Source organism: Bipolaris victoriae, assembly GCF_000527765.1.
Source record: "Bipolaris victoriae FI3 unplaced genomic scaffold scaffold_115, whole genome shotgun sequence".
Classification (NCBI taxonomy): domain Eukaryota; kingdom Fungi; phylum Ascomycota; class Dothideomycetes; order Pleosporales; family Pleosporaceae; genus Bipolaris; species Bipolaris victoriae.
In genome coordinates, this window is record NW_014575277.1 from 66,458 (window position 1) to 80,873 (window position 14,416).

The 14,416-nt window shown below is 52.5% G+C and overlaps 4 protein-coding genes across 4 annotated transcripts; 2 read left to right on the plus strand and 2 right to left on the minus strand.

Annotated features, from left to right (window-relative positions):
• Positions 1 to 259: 259 nt before the first annotated feature.
• COCVIDRAFT_30387 (hypothetical protein) lies at positions 260 to 1,298 on the plus strand (the record flags this gene model as incomplete). The annotated part of the gene is made up of 2 exons (XM_014696732.1): positions 260 to 662; positions 730 to 1,298. 2 exons carry the CDS (start codon positions 260 to 262, stop codon positions 1,296 to 1,298), a joined length of 972 nt encoding a protein of 323 aa, XP_014552218.1.
• Positions 1,299 to 1,406: 108 nt separating this feature from the next.
• Positions 1,407 to 2,393, minus strand: COCVIDRAFT_30388 (hypothetical protein; the record flags this gene model as incomplete). The annotated part of the gene is made up of 3 exons (XM_014696733.1): positions 1,407 to 2,141; positions 2,211 to 2,321; positions 2,382 to 2,393. The coding sequence occupies 3 exons, from the start codon at positions 2,391 to 2,393 to the stop codon at positions 1,407 to 1,409; spliced, it is 858 nt and encodes a 285-aa protein (XP_014552219.1).
• Positions 2,394 to 7,087: 4,694 nt separating this feature from the next.
• On the minus strand, positions 7,088 to 8,331 carry COCVIDRAFT_110887 (hypothetical protein; the record flags this gene model as incomplete). The annotated part of the gene is made up of 2 exons (XM_014696734.1): positions 7,088 to 8,041; positions 8,104 to 8,331. 2 exons carry the CDS (start codon positions 8,329 to 8,331, stop codon positions 7,088 to 7,090), a joined length of 1,182 nt encoding a protein of 393 aa, XP_014552220.1.
• Positions 8,332 to 8,535: 204 nt separating this feature from the next.
• Positions 8,536 to 10,014, plus strand: COCVIDRAFT_110867 (hypothetical protein; the record flags this gene model as incomplete). The annotated part of the gene is made up of 1 exon (XM_014696735.1): positions 8,536 to 10,014. One exon carries the CDS (start codon positions 8,536 to 8,538, stop codon positions 10,012 to 10,014), a length of 1,479 nt encoding a protein of 492 aa, XP_014552221.1.
• Positions 10,015 to 14,416: the final 4,402 nt, after the last annotated feature.

Consider the following 14,416-nt stretch of genomic DNA (forward strand, 5'->3'; position numbering starts at 1 on the left):
CCCGTCCTTCATCCATCACGGTCTTCACTAGCTCGGTATATAGCCATGTCACGATCATTGTATCAATCGACTGTTTGCCTTATTCACCATCTCAAGACTGTACAAAAGCCGTTGGTACCTACAGCGCTGTTACCCTCGATACATTTAGTACAGTCGCGCGCTTGGCCGCCATCATCTCCCCAGCCTAATTACAATCTCAATCACTCTCACCCTAACGCACACAGTCATAACACTGCTCAGGTTTGAGCCTTTCATTATCATGATATACTTTTCAGACGCATCAGTATACCAAAACTTCCTCATCTCGCCACGGATACCCCCAGAAATTGTTCTCCAAACACTCCAACACATTCCATTCGGCAATGGAGCCCTGATATCTGCTCTGCGCAATGCGCATCCACGGCTCCGCACACTATTCAGCACATACGAACAATCGCTTACGCGCTGCTTTATGCAAAAGGAGCTTCGCCACGCGGAAACAGATTTTCCATGTAAAAGCGACTTCAGCATCGACTGGCTGGCCGAGTGTGTTCGAAACTACGACATTATAGACGACGTCATGGATGCTCTCTGCTCCGACCACAACTTCAACGCAATCATGCCACACAATACGTTTCTAGCCTACACTGGTTTAATACTCATACACAGGATATCGTTGCTCGGTTAGTCATTGCTGTCCCTTTTGTAAAGCAAGTTTTTTGCACATATGATTGACGCGGGAGGCTTTAGAAAAGCATGAAGATGACGGACAGTGTTATATTGAGTCGTTGCATAGAGATGCGTTGATCGCCATCTACCTTGTACTCCACCACTCGACACTCGCAGCGCGGTACCACGGCTCCGGCTGGATCAACCAGCGCACATACGGGTCCGTCATGCAAGCAGAGCACTTCGAACTGCGCAACGCGCTGGAATTCTGCTTTGCAGAAGCTGCACTGAGTATCGGCCCGGAATTCGTTTCTGATACGCTGCTATATCATGACCGATCGGATTGCGAGACAACGTTGCTCAATTTTTATCACGACTACGGGATTCGTGAGGGGGAAGGGGTGTGTTTGAATGTAAAGGGTCGGGTTGAGGCACCGAGGACGCAGGGACCAAGGCGGGAAATGGATAGGAAGGAGAGAAGCTTGTTTACGACGTTGCTCAAGTGTTTGGCTGAACGGATGCAGTGCGAAGTGCGTCATGTGAGGGAAAGGGTGGAGTGTGAGCTTGAGAAGACGCATCATCCTTTGGCGAATCTGACGCTAGGCGGCAAGGAGTGGTTGCTGAAAGGCAAGGATTTGGATCAGAGATGAATGTTAGAAAGAGTGAGGGTGGACACGGGTTTCGGGGATCAGAAATGGTTCCTTCTTGTTTTCAAGTGTCGATATTACACGAGTCCTGGTTGTACTAAAACATGGTAGCTAAGAAACATCTGCATAAACATCTGTTCTTCGTGTCATGGGCACATCTTTGCGCAGATTCTCAACGTAATCAAGGTCCAGCTCTGCAACGGCAATCTCACCGTCGTCGGCCCATTTCCCATCTTCGCCCTCATCGCCTCCGAGTTGAGCAACGATTTTGCCCCAAGGATCCACAATCATGCTGTGTCCATAACTCCGCCTCTTGCCCTGGTCATCGTGTACTCCAACCTGGGCAGCAGCGATGACATAGCTCTGCGTCTCAATGGCACGAGCACGCAGCAGTATTTCCCAGTGACCGGCCTTACCCGTTGGGGTGGTAAAAGCGGCAGGGTACAAGAGCACCTGGGCGCCTCGCTTCCTGAGGGCAAGCGCAGGCTCGGGAAAGCGTAGGTCAAAACATATCTGCATGCCTATCCTGCCCACGGGGCTGTCGAAGGGATGGCCAAGATCAAGGCCGCGTTCGACGCCATCCGACTCCTTCATCTGGGGGCCATCCTTGACATCCATGTCGAACAAATGTAGTTTCTGGTAGCGCTGGGCAATTTCTCCCTGAGGAGTGATCCAGATGAGGGTGTTCTTCACTTTTTGCGCATCAGAGGAGACGGGTTCGTGGATACCGACAGAGATGGCGAGATTGTATTGTTTTGCGCAATCTTGCAGGCCGATGACAAATTCAGAGGTTGTGACTGGCTTGCAGAGTTGGAGGCCGCCGGAAGTGGTGATGTAGTCTGCTGCCTAAGAGAAAAAGAAAAAAGGTTGGCTTTGTGAAGTGGGTAGATGAAGAGAATGGAGCAGGGAGCTTACCTCTGGGAGGAAGAGGGCTTTTGCGCCGGCTTGGTGGGCTTTGCGGCAGAGGGATTGGGCTTGGGTCAGATTAGAGGCCATGGAGGCCGTGGAACGCATTTGGCCAACTGCCTAGGGAATGGTTAGGGCGTGGGCTTGTCATTGTAGACGGCAACAATAAGGGCAACTTACTGCGCGTACCATTTTGAGAGATATGGGCATGGGGTTGAGGAGGAGTTGGTGTGTAGAAGAGCAGCAAGCGGGACTTGTAGCAAGGACATAGGCAAAAGCAATAGGACAGGGCCGCCCTGACGTTATCAAAGACGGCAGAAGCGATAGATGAGTTCCGATAGAGGAACTAGGCCAATTGGAGCAAGCATCGTGGAAATGGTGACAATCTTGGGGGGGTTGGGTCAAAAAGCACAAGTAGAGCGGGAGGGTATGGAGTAAGTAGGCGATGCCAAGCCGAGGGTGTTAGTGTGTAGTATTACTAGTAGCTGGGTACATGGCATATTACGGAGTAGTACCCGAGATTGACGAAGGACATTGCCGAGACTAGACAGCGGCAAAGATACTGTGTATACATGTAGTACTGTATACATGTCCCTGTGCAATCCACACACCCCATGCCGTCACTCGCAGACCAAGACGGAGGACGGCATTGAGTGGGTGAGAGGCGGGCGGAAGGCGGGCCAATCGGCGTGTGATTGGCCCCCGGCGCTGCACTATGATGACGACCCCGTCAGCAAAGGCTCACAGACACGAATCACGACGGCGCCCGTTAGCTGTCCATATGTTTATTTGAATACAGTCGAATCCATACAGCATACGCATATACATACACGTACACACGGACGAACAATTGCAGCCGACGCAGCATCCAGCATTCGCGCCCATTGCTGCGTCCAACACCTGCCAGCCCATGTCTTAGCGGCGCATTCCCCGTATCACCACCACTGCCACCATCATCCGAACAGCCTGGCCTCTTCGCGTACTTGAGCAATGCACCTCCACGGGCAAAGGACGAGCGCACGGTGAAGGCTAGCAACGCTTTCCCTACGTCACGACCCGCGCTGCCATTCCACGTGCAAACCAACCGAAAAAGTAAAAAAACCCACCAATATGAGCGGCAAGGGCTGGTGGAACAACGCCCTCTCTGGCCTCGAGTCGCGGCTCGACACCATTCTGGCTGAAGATGGCTCTACGGGCCCAAAGCCAGCAGCGACAGACGGCGCAGCCAAAGCCGACGGCACAGACAAAGCGGCGGCGGCCGTGGACAAGAAGCTGGGGGTAGAAGCTGGTGGGTAGCCCCAGAAGCCCAAGGTAGCAGCAAGCTCCGTGGATGCTAATGGCCCAGAAGTCTCGCGGAACCCGTCACGAAGCAGACCAAACTCCCGACTTCAGGATCGCCTCGCCAAAGCCGTCAACAAGGCAAGTGACCGCTCCGACTCACGCCCCTCGTCCGATCTTGGCTCCCGCCCAGAGAGCCCTGCGTTGCGCACTTCATTCCCACCTGTCGACACATCACGCACAAGCATAGATTCAAAGGCTTCAGAGCCCATCGCCCCTACTTCACTGCCAGAGCAGCATGGCACCTCCAAGACGGACGATACAACGGTCCCCGAACCACCACAGCCCGTTGGAGAAGCAACTGCGCCCATTAAGTCTGGCCCAGACACGTCGTCGTCGCCGCCGCCAGTTGCGTCCGTGATAGTAGACCAGCCAGCCTCAACGCCCGTCCCCACCATGTCCATGCCATCCATACCCGCCATCGTTACCCCGCAGACGTCCTCGCCCCGCCAGTCCTTGGACAGCATCTCTTCACGGCCTTCAATCGACACAACCCCCCCAGCCCCGCCTACCGAGCCCAGGGATGCCGACCAAATCCAAGCAGAGTTGTCTCTCTTGCAAAGTACTTACGACGAGACTATGCGTGACAACCGCGAAGAAATCAATGCACATCTCGAACGCATCGATGCACTGCAGTCAAAACTGACCTATCTTTCAGAGCAGCTTGCTGCATCTGCAAAGTCCGCCTCGTCGGACAAAGACGCGACGCCCACGGACAAGAAGTTGGCAGAGAAAGATGCGCAGATTGCTGCCCTCATGGAAGAGGGCCAGAAGCTGTCCAAGACGGAGATGAAGCACATGACTACCATCAAGAAAATGCGCGCCAAGTCTCAGGAGCAGGAAAAGGAGATTACCATGCTGAAGCAGCGATTGACAAAGGCTGAGAAGAGCATCACTGAGCAGTCGGAAAGAGCACGTCGCGCCGAAGCCGCTGAAAAGGCTTCACAGGAAAAGCTGAAGATTGTTGGCAAGATTGAAAAGGACATTGAGACCATCAGAGCAGAACGCGAAGAAGCGGGAATGACAATATCTGAACTGCGCAAGCAACTCAATGACGCCCTGTCGCGCGCAGAGGATGCCGAGAAGAGAGTGCAATCCGGCGCACTAGAAGCAGAAAAGAGGGCGACGAGATCTTTGCAGGAGGATATCGAAAATCTGCGGATAGAGAAGAAGCTGGCAGAAGATCGTGCCAAGAAAGAACTTCAAGCTGCCAGGGATGAAGCCAAAAGCCAACAGGAAAAGGCACAGATCACTGAGCTGGAGCTGCGTGGTGAGATTGCGGTAAGTCAAGTCGAAGGCTGCATGCAGATGCATACTAACGCACCATCCAGAATCTTGAGTCCAAACTGGAACTTCTTCGCAGCAGGACCGAAGAGGTTACTTCATCCGCCACTGGTGACTCTCAGGCCAAGCTTCTCCGACAGATCGAAACCTTGCAAACACAGTACTCGCTTGCTTCTGAAAACTGGCAAGGTATTGAGACAAGCCTGACCTCTCGTGTTGCCGCGCTCGAAAAAGACCGTGATGAGACGGCGAAGCGCGAGTCCGAGGTCAGACGCAAAGCGAGAGAAGCCAACTCAAAAGCACGTCGACTGGAAGACGAGCTTGAAAGTCTCAACGAGCGCGCTCGTACTCTTGAGCATGACTTGAACGAGCAACGTACCGCGGCTCAAAAGCTACAAGTCAAACTTGCCCAAGCAGAAACTGCTGCCCAAGATGCGCGCGCCGATTTGGATAAAGAGAAGAAGATTTGGGAGGCCGAGTTGCAACAACGAATTGAAGAAGAAAAGAGCAAATGGAAGATAGAATCACAAACACCATCTTTAGCTGGTGACAGTCTCTTCCCGCGAACGGACTCGCCTTCGGTGGCGCAACGAAGACACTCGCCAGACCCGTTAGGCATCTACACCCGAAGACCCAATCCGCGGGCCACTTCAAGCGGCATGGACACCGCCCTTTCACCCATAGAACGCATGTTCGATGATGTCTCGCGCCGTCCATCCAGCTCACGGCAGGCCAAGTCCACGTCAAGAGTTCGCACGCCTGAAATCGGAACTCCCCAAAGACAAGACTCGATACCCTATAGTATGGCCAGTCTTAATGGTCTAACTGCACCACCGCTCGAAACCCCTTCAATTCACACACTCGACCCAGAAAACATGGACACCTTTGACACTGCATCTTCGCCACATCGCACCATTGCCGACATGGTCAGCGTGTCCACCATGGGCGCCGGCCCCTCTGTCCAACTTGTCGAGCGCATGAGCGCCGCCGTGCGCCGTCTGGAATCCGAAAAGGCAACGCACAAGGAAGAAGTCGTGCGTCTGACTGCCCAGCGCGACGAGGCGCGCAACGAAGTCGTCAAGCTCATGCGTGAGGTAGACGAGGCCAAGAAACAAGGGGAAAAAGTGACCGACTTGGAAAAACGACTGTCTGAGATGGAGAATAGGGAAGGCACCGCCTTGGAGATGCTGGGTGAGAAAACGGAGAGGGTAGAGGAGCTCGAGGGCGATGTACGCGAGTTGAAGCGAATGTATCGTGAGTTGGTAGACACGATGAAATAGAGATGAAATGAATGAACAAATGATTGGATCATCTTATTATAGCTTGCGTCTTCTTGATTGCAACAATGTATATGTGAACTCTGGATAAATGCAAGGACACTTTACCAAAGCCATCCATGCACGACAACAAACGTGTTTTTTTCCTTCCTTCCTTCCTTCTCATTTCTCTCTCTCTCTTCTTCTATACATACTTAGCATAGTTAGATAAAGTAGGATATTCTAATTATCAAACAATTAACACTTCTTTTAGTAGCGAAAGATTTTCTACTAAAGACATAGCTCTGCGTATGTAGGTACTTGGATTTTGAAATAAATATATAACTAACTATTCTTTCTATTCACGCTTTTTTTTTAGATGGAATAATTTCTTATCCAACTACCTCATTATGGAAAGAGAAAAAAATATTTCTTGAAATAAAAGATTATGATAATATAATGGCGCGTGAGGGGTGGTTCTTGGGTAGTTAGTTCATATCTTCTATATTAACGATATTTAAAGTGTAGTTAGCTGCTCAATGATTCTACTAATTCTCTTGCTGAAATCCCCTTTTTTTTTTCCAAATTAATTTCGCCTTTTAAAGCAGAAGAGTTATCTACGCTAACTTCAAACGATATATATTAAAAAAGGGATTAAATGCAATAGACATGAGTTAATTTTTAGGACCATCTTATGATAATTTATTATGTGAACTTCATAGTACTAGTATAGCCCTTGTTACAAAAGGTGTAGTCTAGATCCACGACGGCACTGCACACGTTGCTAAAATGTGGACCTTGCTATAGCTATGAAGCTGGCGAATAGCAAAGAGATGTCACTGTTATTTAAAGTAGTAACGTGAACAAGGATGGAATACCATATTGGCTAGCACGACATATTCTCCTGCCTAATAAGTCTTCAAGTAAGTAAACAAGTGAGTATCCATCCGATAAAAACATCATGCACAGCATCATTCTCATCAATTGACATTGGCAAATTTTCATGATTCATATTCCTAAATAATATTTACCACGTTCATAAGCATAAAAGCTGACTGCCACCATGGGCACAACCTTGACATAACCAATTGTCAGGCCAACAAAAAAGCCCTTGTATCCTCTTTCAAGATAGATTCTTCGTGTCACTTCGGGCATGCTCAATCTATGGCCGTCACCAACGACGCCGCCGACTTGCATGCGCCGCCGGATCACTTCAAGCGGGTATGAGACAGTCTGAGAGACGAAGCCAGCAATGCCGCCGGTAGTGAGCTCAGCCCAGTAACGGAGCTGGGCGGGCTTATGCGTCGAAGTACTTGTTTCTTCGCGCGAGGTGTTGGGCAGGGTGGTGTAAGGGGCGAGTAGGGGTGTGCGCATCAAATCGGACATGAGGTCATGGGCGAGAAACGAGGCGCCAGCATAGGGTATCATGCCGAGCAGAGTGGGGGTGAAGCCACGGAAGAAGTTTGGGAGACCGGAGCGTGGGGTGACGGTATCGACGAGATGCGTCGCAGTTGCGGTAATTGGGTTTTCCGGCCGGTGGACGCGGGGGGCCTGCTCCGAGTAGATTTTGCGGACAATGGTGGCCAGACTACTTCGTGCATTTTCGTTGGTCTCAAAGGCCAGGCGCACGCGGATGACTTCAAGCGGGTATGTCAAAAAAACACTCATCATGCCGGCTAAGCTGCCCGAGACAAAGCGACGGACAGGCGTCTCCTGTGCCTTGTTCTTAATGACACGGGCGCGTATCTGTTCGTAGGCGAGGAACTTGACACCTGCATAGGGAAAGATGCGCAGAAGGGTGGCCGAGTGGCCCTTGAACAGACCTCGCAGTCCGGCGGTGGCGTAGATGTCGCGCATGGCCTCGGGGAATCCGGCCCAGGAGCCTGTGTATTTAGCAAACTGGGGGTTGCGCGTCTGGAACAGGATCTTGACGCGGTCGAGGGGGCCTACGACCGTCTTGGCCTGTCGTGTGCATATTAGCAGATGTCATGGAGAGTCGAAGACACAGGGCCCGAGAAACATACCGCACATCCAGCGAAACCACCCGCCAGCCCGCTCTTGATGACATACTCGGTGCTCTTCTTGTCCGTCTTCTTCTTTTCCTTGTTATTCATATTCGTCTGCTCGTCCCTCGAGGGTGGCGGAGCGGCTTCATGGCTGGAGATGATGGAGGTTGCGCGGGAGGGTTGCGCGGCAGTCATTGTCATGATATTCGGCGTGTTTCCGTCATGGCGGAGGAGGTGCGTGGACATTCCAAACGGGCGTGAATGGGCTACCGCGACATGAGGGGGTGTTTGTGGTCAAGGATAGGCAGGGGCGTGATTAGTAGAAAAGCGGGCGTAGTTGTGTGGTGTGTATGGTTTGGCCACGGCAATGACGTTGCCGAGGCTGCTCTGCCTCCTCCGGCCGCCCAGGCACTCGACGCTCCACATCCGACCCGACGCTACCCACCGGATATGTTTTCCACACAACCACAACCACCACGCGCCTCTCCCACCGCGCAGTCGGCCCCTCACGTGCCAAACCCCATCATCTTCCAGAATGCCGACGCCGACATTACTCTGGTCGACATACCTGCGTCTATCGTGGCAGCCCAGGGCGACCGCTCTGATGTCCTCTTGTCCACTGCGCCTCTAGAAGCGCCTATCCAGCTCAAACAAGACTACGAGCCCAAGACACAGAAGACACAGGCGAAAGTGGCCAAAGTCTATCATGGCGACAGCACGCAGCAGAATGAGCATGATTTGCAGTCCCTGTATCTTGACGATTCTGGATATAAACTTCTTGTTGAACATGCACTCGCCCAAATCCGTGCACATGTCTCGGGGCCATGGTGCATGCGCCGTCAACTCATGACCCAGAGGCCTCTGTGTGCACAAGACGAGGCCATGGATCTGGACGGCCCCACAGAAAAGAATCTGGAGTCGCGCATGCGAGAGTGGGCCTCATGGAGCCAAGCTAAACAAGACGACATGGCTTTCAATCTGCAGCAGATGATGGCTTCGCTCGGTGCAGCATCTGAGCCCGCAGATTCGGCTGCAGTCACAGACAAATGCATCTTGTCGTACCGTCATGCACATGAGATTGAAAGTAATACACAGGTCGCTGATGCTGTCACCCAAGAGACACAAACGGTGCCATGGACATGTACCTTTCACAATCCCAACCACCACTCACTCGAAGCCACAATCACTGATAAGACGTTGAAATCTGCTCCCTCAGCTCAGGACTATCGTTTCACTGTCCCGCCTCGGGCCACTCTCTTTCTGAGCGACTCGACTGCCTCGGATGTCTTCCGTTCGTCGTTTCGTCGACTCACTGACGAGTATTCCCTTGCACGGCATTTCGACCTTGTACTACTAGACCCGCCATGGCCCAATCGGTCGGCCAAGCGCAAAGGCGCCTACGAGCAGGTGGGAGGCATGCCGTACCTCAAGCGAATGCTACTCAACATGCATCTCGACATGTACCTGGAACACAATGCACTGGTGGGCGTTTGGGTCACCAACAAGCCATCGTTAAAGCGTCATGTGCTCGGCCCCGGCGGGCTGTTTGAGGCGTGGAACGTGGGACTAGTGGAAGAATGGATATGGATCAAGACGACGACCAAAGGCGAGCCCATGTTTGACATTGACAGCCCCATGCGCAAGCCCTATGAGATGTTGCTGCTAGGTCGTGCAGCGCCAAACTCGTGGACACGCATGGTACATGCGCCCGGGGTGAAGCGTAGAGTCATTGCCGCCGTGCCAGACGTACACTCACGCAAGCCTTGCCTCAAGTCCTTGCTCGAACCCTACCTGGTAGACCCAACAGACTACACTGCACTCGAGGTGTTTTCTCGCTACCTAGTCAGTGGTTGGACTTCATGGGGAAACGAGGTGCTCAAGTACAATTGGGACGGCTACTGGGTCAAGGCCGGAAGCGCAGAGAGCTGAAGAGTATTCAGACTGTAGAGTAGTAGAAAGTCAGTCCATCGTTGAGCCGAGAACTTTTTTGCGAGATGCCACAGTGTAGGGGGGATACATAGTAGAATCCAAACATTACACACACGCAATACATGCACCATGCTTGCCTTGTGTCGTCATTTCTTCCTCTCTCTCTTTCTCTCTCTTTTTTTTTCTTCTCGATCTTCACCAGGGTCCCCCTTCCCCAACTCCATTATGACGAAATACAAACCCCAGGAATGGGAAAATCTGTTCGCATAGTATGACCCCCGTTTATCCAGGGTTATATTGTGGCAAACCGAACACCCCCGTTCTCCCAGATCCCCGCAGTGGATACACGCCATTGCCCCGTTGAAATGTTGTGCATACGATCCCATGTCTGGAGACGCAAAAAAAAGGACGTCATAGCGGGCCCCAAGGGTTTATTGAGGACTTGGGTGTGGGGAAGAGAAGAGAAAAAAAAGAGACGGTTATCTCGGCGTGGTGATGTGGGTTTGCGGAGGAAATAGGGCCGAAGCAGATGATAGGAAGGGGGAATGAGGGAGTCAATCAGGAAAGATGAACATGGAGGACCGAGAAAATTGCTGGAAGTGAATGGGCCGAAGTTCGGGGTGTTTTTTTTTGCGGAATGAATCCGCGGGGTGAGGGGGAGGAGGCGGGATGTTGCTATTTCTTATCCTATTGTGGTAATACCCGGTTGCATTATTCGGAGTTACATGTAGAAGGGTGAAGATACGGAGAGTTGTGTGCATGACGTCAGCGCCTGCGCATGCCTCCATCTCTTTCCTCAATCATATCATCTTGTTATTTAGCAGTTGCGTGACGACTGGTGACGAGACGTGAGCAGAGGAAAAAAAAGAAGAAGAAATGACTGGAAGGAGAAGACAGGGGTTATGCATAGTAGGAGATACGTATCGTAGAACGTGTGCGACTACACGCATTGAACTGCATGACATCACCTCATACTGTTAGAAGTAAGCCGGGTTGCGGGTGCCCAGTACCCCGGTTTCCCACTCTCTGTATACTGTTTTTTCCCCGGGGCTGCCAAGGAAGCGAGAGACCCGATGTTCCCCGCCGCCACTCTGTACCGCCAAGAGATTGACTGTGCGTTATCGGACTTTGTATACGTACTTTTGTGCTGGGCGGGTGTAGTGGGTAGCGAGAGATCGGGTTAGCGAAGAGGCGCAACGTCCATGCGGACCATGGCGGACAGGATACAGCAGGAAAACACACACCCACACACATCTAAGTATGTGGAGCAAAAGAGGGTGAATACTAGTCCGATCTAGGATATGCTGAACACACTCTAATATGTACACTCCTCGGGTATTACCCAGGAGTAAAAAAAGAAAAAAGAACACGAAGATGCTGTCTTACCCGAGCGCAAACGCAGATGACTGATAACTGCAAACATGGCCTCTTCGGAATGCCCTTGTTTTCTTTTCGTGGAACTTGCCCTTTCCAGCGCACAGGCTTACGTTGCAGCGTTGACAACAAAGACAAGGCAAACAAAAAGGTGCTGATATGTAAGTATGACTCCTCGTATCCCCCAATCCCCCCCATCCCCCTGTTGAACACCACGATGCTGCTTCATTGTGTCCACGCCTCAACCTGGATGCTTACTCCCTAGCAATGACACATCATCTCTCAACAGTTGAGGCCACCAGGATCGGAGAATCATATCCTAAATCTAATATGTCTTTGTGTTTCATTGTTTATGCGCCACAAGCGGGAATGCCGCAGACCGCAGACCGCATGCTGCTGCTGCTGCTGCTGCTGTTGCCGCCCCGACTAATGCATTACACAGCTGCATGCTGCATGCCTTGCCTTGACCTTGCGTTTCGAGATAACAAAAAAACATGGCGGTGACTCACCGCTCCCAGTGCTTCCCGCTGCGGGCCTAATCGAGCACTCGTTTTTTTTTTCTTGATATCTTTTTGGTCTTGTTTTTTGATATGTTGAGACTTTGTTTTGGGAACAGGCTTGCATTGTATGCAATCGATCGATCGATCGATTCATGGGAGGTGTTTGGGTGTGTTCTTTTTCCCCCTCCCGATGAGCCGGTGCTGCGTTACTTTGCTTCTTTTCATGGGGGCGGCAGAGGAAGAGGGGTTTGCGTTGTCGCAAGATGCAAAGCCAAGCATATTTGTTCTGCTGATACACACTTACGCTGGTTCGTGGTGAGGGATGCGTGTGGGGGGTGGGGGTTGCTGACTGTCAATTGCCGTCTTATTGATGGTTTGAAAGGCAACAAATACCCCGCCATCCAGCTAGGTAAGATTCCGGGTGCGAGTGAGCTGCCAACCGCGGCAAAGACGACAAGCCAAAAAATGCCAGTCTCAAAGCCGAGTGCGGAGAAAGTGACCACCCGCACGGGTCGGTATTTGTTGGTAGCAACTGTTTTGCCGTGGCATTTATTAGTTGTAAGTATCTGTCCAGACTACGCGCGTCGTGCACATGCTCGCTCACAGTGATAATTCTCCGTGTGCAGCAACCACCGGGTGTATGTCAAGGGCGGATAGTAGGCAGAGTGTAGCAGTAGGTAGAGTGCAAGTGTAGTGTATACAGCCTAGACTCCGCTCCGCCCGTTTGTTATGCCGCCATACAAACGCAGGGCAGCAGCGGCTGCCTGTCAATGCCGTGGGCGGTTCTACTTCCCAGATAGGAAAGTAGATGAGCGCCGCGTGGGGTTACCATGTACAGAGAGGTTGGTTTCGCTAAAGGGCCGGATGATGTGCTTTCTTCTGGCGCACACGGGGGATTTTTTTTTCTGCCTGTTTTTGCGAAAGAAAATTTTGAAATGAAATATGGTGCCCGAGTATTGTTGATTCAAGCTGAGTCTCCACCGGAGCGGCATGGATACGACGCAGTCGACCTAGTAGTATTCGAGTGCATCAAGACGAACAGCAGCGTGCAACCACAGCTCCACAGCCACAGCACCCGGCCGGTTTTCGCCAGTGGCTGTGGACCAATCAGTGCGCAGCCACATGAGTCGCAGCGTGCCCAACGAAAACTTGTCGGAAGAGGGACAGGCAGGCCTTGCACGTGTGCCCACATCGGAGGCCGAGTTTTTCCCAGCCAGCGCAAAGGCAGGGACTTTTGTCGGCCCACTTGTCCGCCTTCGATGAAAAGCTTCTAGGGCAGCAGCACGATGATGCACTCGGGTCCACTCGAGTGCACGTCTTTGTCGGCCGCCAAGTGGGGAGTAGGCAGAAACTTCAGACACGGACTGCATGTTCTGCAGCACGGGGCCATGTCGGTGCAATTGCGACTGAGAACGGTAGGCAGCGTCATTGTATGTGTGAGAGGGGGAGGGGAGGGGGAGAGGGAGAGACGACGACATGCCGCGGGAGAGACGACGGGCCGCGGCAAAGTTACTTTGTTGGCTCATGACGCTGGAGCTGGAGTTAGCTGGGGAATGGGAAGAAGAAGGGCGCAGACCCTGCATTTGCTTCTGCTTGGGTTGTCGCGTCAGTGTCTGCATGCGGCTCCCGAAACCCGAAAGTTGAAACGGAGCGATGGTCCCGCGGGAAGACAGATGAGGAGACGAGGCACAAGGTTTGGTTTGCCCTTTTGGCCGCACCTTCCAAGCATAGACGCCGCACTACGCGCACCAGATGCGCCAGATGCGCCAGGTGTGGCAGGCAACGTGGCAGAAGGCCAATGTACGGTAGTGGTGGCTCTAGAAAAACTTGGAGCCGGCGAACCAGCTATTAGGTCCCAAAGCATCGAGATGGCGCGAGTGCTCTCATGGCAATTTGGTGTGTGTGTGCATGCAAGTATTTGTGGGCGCTCGAGGCGAGGCGCACGACCGGCGTTCTAGCGGCGGTTCCATGGAAGAATGGAAGCGGAGCGGAACAGCTCTGAATGGAAGGGCAGGTGCAAGTGCAAGTGGAAGAACCATCCCCAGATCCGCACGGGCGCGCACGCACCACAGGACGACCCCAAATGCCACGCGCGCCGGATGCAGGCAAAACGGCTATAGTAACAGGCAGGCCGTGTTCGGGACAACCGTCGAGATGAAGGACGGGCCTTTTGGCATTGCGTCTGCACTACAGGCTGAATATAGCATCGCAGGGCTGATGGCTGAAGGTTGTTGTTGTCTGCTAGCTGCTGATTGAAACAAAATGTTTTGGGCAAGTGCTGTGGGTGACGCCAGGCGAAAAGGGGGGCCCCGTGGGCTGTGGGTCAGCCGTCGACATACACTACATACTAGTAGTACTACGTGCATAGTACCACCACCACCGCTACTACAGACCACAATATACTGTCCTCGGAGTTTTTGGTGTCCCAGCCCAGATTCCGCATCCGCATCCGCATCAGAGCATGGTGGCCACGGAGAGTTTCGCTGGGCCGGGCTTATTCCAGTGCAAGGGCATCTCGGCTGACCCCC